General features: G+C 43.1%; 1 protein-coding gene across 1 annotated transcript; it reads right to left on the bottom strand.

Annotated features, from left to right (window-relative positions):
• Positions 1 to 8,162: 8,162 nt before the first annotated feature.
• LOC127194325 (olfactory receptor 10AC1) lies at positions 8,163 to 9,116 on the bottom strand. Its single transcript, XM_051151633.1, has one exon. The coding sequence runs from the start codon at positions 9,114 to 9,116 to the stop codon at positions 8,163 to 8,165; it is 954 nt and encodes a 317-aa protein (XP_051007590.1).
• Positions 9,117 to 9,322: the final 206 nt, after the last annotated feature.

Genomic DNA, 9,322 nt, shown 5'->3' with positions numbered 1-9,322 from the left:
TCTGACAGGTAAAATGGCTGTATTCTGTTTGGCTGTTGCATGGGCTTACAAAACAAACATGAACTGGAATGTATTAAATGCGTCATGTGTTAGTAACGGAAGGAACTGGGCAGTAGGTAAAGAACGCATTGCTAGGGAGAGTAAGTCCTGGCATTCCATGGCATGTTGAGGTGAATGTTGTCACTATTAATGAAGTATATATTTCAAAATAAGTAGAACAGAAGGATGTTTAATGCCTCACTACAACGAAGTGGTTAAGAACTGAGGTGATAGATATAGTAATTGTTCGGGTTAGATCATTATATAAACATGTATCAAAATTTATGAGTATATAGAGGTATACATATATCAAATCTTTATGTTGTACCTCATGCACTTCTAAGTAATGTGATCTGATGCCCCCTTCTGGCCTGCAGGTGTACATGCAGGTACAACACTATACATGATAAATACATAAATCTAAAAAAAAAAAAAAAAAGATTTCCACTTGGAGATGTTGCTTAGTGGGAGAAAGGGCTGGGAAACCATACCAGAGGCTCTGCGTTTAAGCCTCAATACCACCTAAAACATAAAGTAAAAAATACGCTTCCAGTCTTTTGTTAATTCAAGTTATACGGACATGAAAATATTTAAGGATAAACTTTTTTTTCTCTCCCAAGGCTAATAAATATTTAAGGTGTAACCAGTGAAATCAAATTATTGAAACAAAGTATACATAACATTAATTTTAATTAATCTTTCTCAGTACCTTTCTTGGCAGTTGTGTGAGTACACAGTCCCATCGACATGCCTGAGAAGGGGTATTTCACATACCTGGACTTGTGCTGGTCATCTTAAAGTTTTATCAGTTTCACTGCTTCAAATAGTATGGTGCAATTTTCCTTTGAATTTCTCTTCTGAATGTGAGGGAAATGTTTTATGGGATTAAAATTCATTTATGTTTCCTTTCCTATGTACAATCTATGTCTTTTGCCCATTTTCTCCATGACATTTAATTTTATTTTATTGATTGAAAGAGTCATTTATATATTAATGAAGTTAGTCTCTCACAATTTTAGTACAGTCTTTTAGCACAACCCAACAGTGTCCTTTTGTCCCATTACTGCTAACAAGAAAAAGCCATGTTGACTAATTTCTGGAGTTCCCAGAGTTCCCATAGTCTTTTTGGCCCTGGAGCTAACACATGCTGTTCCCTCTTCCTGGAGTCTCATTTCTCACCTGTCTGTCTCTGGCTATCCCTACTTCACGTTAAGTCTTACACATTATTTATATGACAAATTATCATAACTCAAGGGTTGTACTACCCAAAGTCTATCTGCTTTTGATACAGAATCTTTTATTCTCCCCCATCGTAGTGTTTATACCATTTGTAATGGCTGTTTTATTTGCCGAATAATCTAGATTTCAAATTCCATATCAGCCCAATCTCTATTTCTGTAATAGTGTGGACTGGTGCTAGGGGACCACTAACATTGTAATTGCTATTAAATCCTCAGGTGTTCAGTCTTTGACATGGAACACCATAAACACTTATTGGCTGCATTTCCAGTAGATAAACAAGTCCTGGTATTTTCTAGTCTGCATGTCCTGAAGTTTTGAGCCCATTAACGTCCTTTAATATGTTAGGACACACTGAAGGGATATTGTACAGAGACAGCCACATTAAGGGCCTTTTTTTTTTTCCTCTTGTCATCTGTCACAAGACAATGTGGATTGTAACTTTTTGTCCTCATGTCTTTTGTCTTTATTAATGGCAGTAATATTTCCTTCAAATTTCTTGCTGATACAAATACTTATACCACACGAATACAGATTTTCTTCTGGCTCTGGGTCACTACACCCTTCCCCAAAGAGCTGACACTAGGCTTTCTTTTCCTTATTACAGTATTGCAGGTGAATACTGTGTGTGTGTGCACATGCACTCATGTGTGGGAATGTTTGTACTGTTTAAGTATGAATAATTATCATGGAGAATTTGGTAGACAAGAGGGAAGGAAAATAGCCCATGGGGCTTTCTGTTTAAAAAATTCAATCTTAACAAACCAACAATAAGACAAAAGCAAAAAAAAAAAATTCAAATGAAACAAAAAGCCCCACAGCGAACAAACAAAAAACAAGCCCCTGGAGTACGTTTTGTGTTAGCCAAGTGCTCCTTAGCGTGAGTCCTGTCCTGAAGTGTGGTTCATATACCACCGACACTCCATAGGAGACCAGCAGCTTTATGGTTAAGGGTACTTTGTGTCTACTTCCTTTTCTCAGTGTTGGGATTTGAGATTTTATCTGCTTTGAATTTGTGTATATCTTTGATTAGTGTGTGTGTGTGTGTGTGTGTGTGTGTGTGAGAGAGAGGGGGGGGTCTTTATTCTGCAATTTATGGTTATGTGGTAGCAATATGCTTGATTCATTGAAAATGTGTATCTTTGAGTTTTCACAATCTTTTCTTTGTTCACACATGTGAGAATTCCTTAGCTTTCATTTTATATGTTTAATAACATAAATGTGTCTGGACTATTTGGTACCTTTTGTTCACTCAGAGCAGCCTGGAAATCTATGAATGTACAAACCTTTAGAAATGCCCTCTGTGAGCTGGTTTTTTGCAGGGGATGCAGCTATGGCAACATATACGTAGATCTTTCAGAGAAAGCAACATCAATAATTAACATGTTGCTTCAGCTCAATTTGCTACTAATAAGGCTGACACGTGGCCCAGTGAAGCTTTCTACATAGGAAAATTATATGGATGATATATGCGTGGATAATTTTCAGTGAATCAAAGTCAACAAAACCTATTTTGTTATTGCACATGTATTAGGAAGGAATAGTATTTTAGCTTTTCTTGATGATCTGGGAAATAACAGAGAATAAAAGGCATGCATACAATCCAGAGATTATTTTTTTATGTCTCTCACTCTCTCCCTTGTTTTCCTTCTCTCTTGCCTTAGTTAGGGTTTTATTTTAATTTTTTTGTGGCTTTATTGTTTGTTTTATTTTTCATGACAGTGTTTCTCTGTGTAGCCCTAGCTTTCCTGGACTCACTTTGTAGACCAAGCTGGGCTTGAACTCAAAGAGATCTGCCTGCCTCTGCCTCCCCGAGGGCTGGTATTATAGGTGTGTGCCACCATGCCCAGCTCAGTTATGGTTTTATTTGTGTGAAAAGACACCATGACCCAGGCAACTGTTATAAAGAAAAACATTTAATTGGTGCTGGCTTACAGTTTCAGAGGTTCAGTCCTTTATCATTAGAGTGGGAGGCATGGCAGCATGCAGGCAGACATGGTGCTGGAGAAGGAGCTCAAAGTTCTATCTTGGTCATTGAGGCAGCAGAAGGAGACTGGATTACATCCTGGGCAGAGCTTGAGCATAGGAGACCTCAAAGCCTGCCCCCAGTGACACACTTCCTCCATCAAGGCCACACCCACTTCAATAAAGCCACACCTCCTAGTAATGGTATTCTTTTTGAGCCAAGCATTCCAACACATGAGTCTATGGGGCCCATACCTATGCAAACCACCGTATGCCACTCCCTGGTCTCCATAGGCTTGTAGCCATCAAATAATACAAAATTCATTTAATTCAACTTCAAAAGTCTCAATAGTCTGCCACAATCTTTACAATGTTTTAAAAGTCCAAAGTTCAAAGTCTCTTCTGAGATTCATGCAACATCTTAACTTTATACCTTATAAAATAAAAATCAAAACATAGATCACAATACTTCCAACGTATTATGGCACAGGATATAGATTACTGTTCCAAAGTGTAGGGAATGGAGCATAGTGAGAAAATAGTGGACCAAAGCAAGACTGAAATCCAGCTGGGCAAATGCCAAGCTCTGCATCTCGATGTCTGATGTCAAACGTTCTTTAGATCTCCAACTCCTTTCAGCTTTGTTGACTGCAACACATTCCCTTCCTTGGGCTGGTTCCACACCTGTTAGCAGCTCTCCCCAGCAGGTATCCCAGAGCTCTGGCGTCTCTAACATCTTGGGGTCTCCAAGGCAATCCAGGCTTCACCTTCACAGCTTCATGTAATGACTTCTCTAGGCCTCCGGCAGGGAGGGATACCCCTGCCACACACATGACTTTCTGTAGTCACAGAGGGAGATTCCAATAGCCATGTTCACACAATGACATCTCTGGACCTCCATGCAGGGACACCCCTGACACATTCCTCTCCTCAGCATCTTTCTTTAGTCACAGAGGGGGATTCCAAAACCCCTTTTTCTCTATCCTTGATTCTAAAGCAAGAACCAAGCGTTCAAACACAAGAGTCTATGAGGGCCATATCTACTCAAATCACCACATTGCTCTCTAGATTGTTGAAATGTCATCAAATCCTGCAAAACAAAAGGTTACAGATGAGCAAGATGGTTCCACATATCTTTATGATAGCTGACTGACTAGCAAACAGATCTCATGGCTAGAAGCCCTGTACATTTGTACACTTCAGGAGGCTAGAGAAGACATAGATAGCATCTTTGTTCGTCTCTGAACAGTCTTAAACATTCACAAAGAAAGTCATTTCACAATGAGAATTATTTTGCAGGTCATCTGCTCATGAAAGCACTTGAACAACACTTTGTGAAGTCTTAGTTAGTTTTCTGTTTGCCAGAAATTCTTTGATAATAACAGCAAACACTCTTCCAAGTACATCACCAATACTGAATCGTTTAATCCTCAAGGTGACCATCTGTGGTTTTTCTCCTTCTTCAAGTTACATGTCAGAGATGAGGGCATAGGAATCTGGTTGATGTTGCTTTTCATAGCATGGGTTACCTTTTCTCAGTCTCCGTGTAAAGAAATATTTTAAGAAGTGAAGACCTAAGGCAGAAACAAACTCAACTGGAAAAAAGGTCAATGAAATGATTCCTAATGATATCCTGCTATTCTCATAGATTGGTGTCTTGTCCAGTCCTTATCGGCGAGCCTCTCCCAGAAACAGGAGCGAGTGTAGAGATCTGCATCAGACATTATGTGGAGAGAGAATCCAAGTTGGTGGTCTCCACTGAGTTCCCCCTAGAAGATCTGGGAACCTAACGGAAGAGGGGATGGAAAGTCTGAAGGAGTCAGAGAGATGGATAATATGGCCCACTGATTCAACTGAGCAGCATTTGGGCTCACAGAGACGGAAGCGGCAAGCATGGGGTCTGGATACATAGGCACCAGGTCTTCTGCATTTATTCTTGCTGTCAGGTTGGTGTTTTTGTGGGACTCCTAATGGAGGGGTGTGTGTGTCTCTGACTCTTTTGCCTGCTCTAGGGACTCTTTTTTCCTATTAGGTTGCCTTGTCTAGCCTTGATATGAAAGTTTTTGCCTTGTTTTTAATTGTATCTTGTTCTGTCCTGTTTTGCTGTAGTCTGTTGGAAGCCTGCTCTTTTCTGAAGAGGAAACAGAGGGACAGTGGATCTTTGGGAATGGGAGTTTGAGGGAGCTGAGAGGAGTGGAGGGGGGAAACTGGGGATGTATTATATGAGAGAAAGATCTATTTTCAATAAAAATTTAGAAAAAGAAGTCAAGTTAGTGGGTCAAAGAAGAGAAATATTGCCAAAAATCAGGATGTAAGAGATAAAATTAAATTGTCACAGAATAAGAACGGGTACTACAGTAGCACAAAAGTTCTCTCAGTAACTACACTGACACAGAATTGTTGAAGAGAATGTTTGATAGTAGTTAAGTGATACTTATTTTTAAAATTTTTTGTTACTAGTGAAGTTGAAATTTAAGAATGAGTATTTTCATGAAGAAATCTTCTGAATTGGGCACTTATCTTGAAATTCTTTATGTTTAACTTTATTTTGGGGGGCGGGGAGAGGAAACAATGGTATGGGTAAGAATTATTGTTACCTATTTATTTTTGAAATGACATGCTTTCATCATTTCCTTTAAATTTACATATGCATAAGTCTACACATACACATATTATGTCAAGTTACTTTGAAGCAAACACAGAATTTACTAATGTCTACTGTGAACTCTACCAGTCCTTTTCTTTTTGTTGGACTCTTACCCCAACATTACGTTTGCAGCATCTCTCCCCATTCTGAGAAAATTGTTGTTTGTTTGTTTACTGGCTGAACCCAGAGTGTCACACATGCCAGACAAATGTTCTGCCACCAAGCTGTATCTTCAGCCCTCCTTAGCCTTGTTGCATTTTATGCCACACGATCTCACATTGCCAGAGGGACACTGGGATTTTTTTTTATTTTATTTATCTTTTCACCTCAGCAAATTGGAGTAACTGGTATTTTTATTTTTGCTGTAATTTTTCAATATATTTTACGGTTGTGTATGTCAGATTTAAATCTTTAATCTATCTTGTCCTAGTGTGTGCTTGAATGTGAAAACCCAAGGCTTCTTATTCTGTGTAGCTATTTTTGCCTTCCCACAGCAGTGTGTGTTATCTTTACCACATTTTACTTCATCTCTACTTTTCTTTTCACATCCCCATCACATCCTCAGTGCACACCCTTGTCTTCTACTCTGTGGATTATTGCTACAACCCCTCACTTGTCTCCTCTCTTTTGCTCCTCTCTTGCCAAGTCACTTTCTTAATGTGCAAGTGTGATTATACCATGTACTTATGCCCAAAAACTCAGGAGTGAAAGCTAAATGTGTCACTTGGGCTCCCATGCTAACTTCCTTCAAAAATCCTGGATGAGGGTTACCACAGCAATTACCTGGGATAATGATTAGTCATTCTGACAGCAACGCTATGCACTCCTGATCTTTGGAAAACACCTGCAACATCCTGTGACTATAGCTGCTTAAGGGAGAAAGGGTCTGTAACAGCACATGCTTACCCTTCTGCCACCTCCTTCTGTTCCCAGGAGTCAGGTTAAGGAGAGTCCAGTTCAGGTATAAGGCGTATGTGTCAGTAGACATCCAGATGATTCAACCACTTCTACAAAAGCTATTTTAGATAACCTAGCCTCCATCAGGCACCCTCCCCTTGATTGCCACCTGTGTTTGATCATGTGGGTCACTCAGTCTTTGCACTGTTGGCAATTGAGGCAACTGAGGCCGCAAAGGCGAGGGAAAGATGCAGACCCACGGAACAGCCCCCCAGCCCTCTAACTACTCCTTGCCTCTAACTTCATGCATGTACCGGCCTCTGGGTTTGGGCTCAACCTCTTCCATTACATTTGTCTATGTTTCCTGGCTAGGATCTGCCATGCACATAGCCTCAGCTGCCACCCATAATCCCCAATTGATTCCTCCTCTTGAGCCTGCACCCTGAACCTTGCTTGGGTTTGTGTCTCTTCTGCTCTATCATGGTCTTCATTGTTTGCCCCAGCTACATTTCAAAACAGAGTGACAACGCCTTTCCCCCACTGCTTCTGGGGTCTCCGTTTTAGCAGTAGCACCACCATCCACCAAATGACCTGGGCTAGAAGTGGTCCCCAACTCCCATTTCTGGCTGGCTCAACTTCCAGTCAAGGTTTTTATCCTTTCTACCTTTTCATCTCTGACTCCTCTAGCGACCCCTAACTTCCTCTACAGGCACCCTGAGCCAGTCTCCACTGCCTCTCACATAGGAGGTGGGAAACAGATTCTCAGTTACGTCTGTCTCATTGCAGTCCAAGCTATCACCTAAAGGGCAAGGCACCACAGCAGCCCACAGTCCAGAGCCTTCAGCCAGCGATGATATCTTTTCCAGGAAGCTTCAGTCTTTGCTAACTGGTTTTTACTTGGTCCTTTCTCCATCCTTCTTTTCTGGCTAAAGCCTACTTATTCTCTGATATTCCACATATCCACCTATTTCCCCAAGAAACATGTGACTCCCCTCAGCCCTGACAGGTCTACCACGACTAAGCAGTCTCTGAGCTACTCTCTCCATCTGCTGTTACTCTTCACATCTGCCCTGCCCACCGCTGACACCATATAAGACCACTGGCTCGCACAGGCCTGAGAATTATGGGGAAAACTTGGCAGGGATCAAAGGAAGCACTAAATGCAGATCCAGATCTCCCTACTTCTTGATGTTTCTTCAGGAAGGAATGAAGGACACAGACACCTGTTGTCTCTTCTCTGCCGTTTCCAAGTTGTCTTTCCCGAATCTTAGCGCTCGAAATCGCAAGTGCCTTTCCGGATGCAAACACCAAACACTAGGGGACACTTTAGCAAATGGGGCTGCCCACTGTCTTGGTCTCTGCCTGTTATCAGGGCTCACACAGACCCTGATCCACGAAGCCCCAGGACCCTGTGAATGGCGGAAGTGATCTCTCGATTACGCAGACTGTAGATAAGGGGATATAGAAGCGGTGTGACATTGGTATAAACCAGCGCTAGCGTGCGATCCAGTCGCGGGGAGTAACTGGACTTGGGCCGCACATACATGAAGGTGGCACAGCCATAATGCAGAAAGGTGACAGCCAGGTGCGAGGCGCAGGTGGAGGCAGCCTTCCGTCGGCCTCCACCACCGTGCAGGCGGCGGAGGGCAGAAGCAATGGCCCCATAGGAAGTCAGAATGAGCATCGAAGGCAGCAACAGCAGCACCAGGCAGGCTCCTAGCAAGGGCAGTTCATCCACGTAGCTCCGTGTGCAGGCCAAGTGCAGTAGCGCGGTGATGTCGCAGAAGAAATGGATCAGTAGGCAGGAGCCACAGAAAGGCAGGTGGAAGACTGCCACTGTTAGCCCCACTGATACTGCTAGTCCCCCAAGGCAGCAGGCCAGGGCCAGTCGTGCACACAGACCTGGGGTCACTATAGATGCATAGCGCAGTGGATGGCAGATGGCCACATAACGGTCATAGGCCATGGCTGCCAACAAGAAGCACTCAGCCCCGCCCAGTGCCACAAACATCTGCATCTGGACAGCACAACCCAGAAAGGAGATAGGGCTGCCCCTGCCGTGGCCAGGCATGCTCAGGTCGGCTAGAGAGCGGGGCACCACCACCAGCGTGTAGCAGAGTTCAATGGCTGACAGCTGACAAAGGAAGAGCAGCATGGGAGGCCTGCTGGGCACGGAGACCACAGCTATCAGAATGAGGAGGTTCCCACTCAACGTGGCCAGGTGCACAGCCAGCAGGACCAGGAAGAGAAGGGGCCTCAGATGCGGGAACTCGAAGAAGCCTTGAAGGAGAAAGCCACAGGGTGTGGTGCCATTGCTGGGGCTGTCCATACACTGGGGTCAATGGTACCTAGGAGAGAGAAACAGAGGACCGGTGAGCCTGTGGGCGTGGCCTTCCTCAGAAAGGGTTACTTGGGAGTCCCAACAGACTTGAGAGTGGCAGCTACAGAAATGGTCGGTCTACAGTTTATTACTGGTCCCTCCTCCCACCACATCTCCAGAAAAACACCTAGACAAACACGGCAGCTTTTCCTGCG

Source organism: Acomys russatus, chromosome 10 (assembly GCF_903995435.1).
Source record: "Acomys russatus chromosome 10, mAcoRus1.1, whole genome shotgun sequence".
Lineage (NCBI taxonomy): Eukaryota > Metazoa > Chordata > Mammalia > Rodentia > Muridae > Acomys > Acomys russatus.
The sequence above is the reverse complement of the archived record's forward strand: the minus strand, read 5'-3'. Positions and strand labels throughout refer to the sequence as shown.

What these genes read in the sequence shown, in the direction of transcription:
- LOC127194325 (XM_051151633.1), bottom strand. Translation starts at nt 9,116, where the DNA reads ATGGACAGCCCCAGCAATGGCACCACACCCTGTGGCTTTCTCCTTCAA.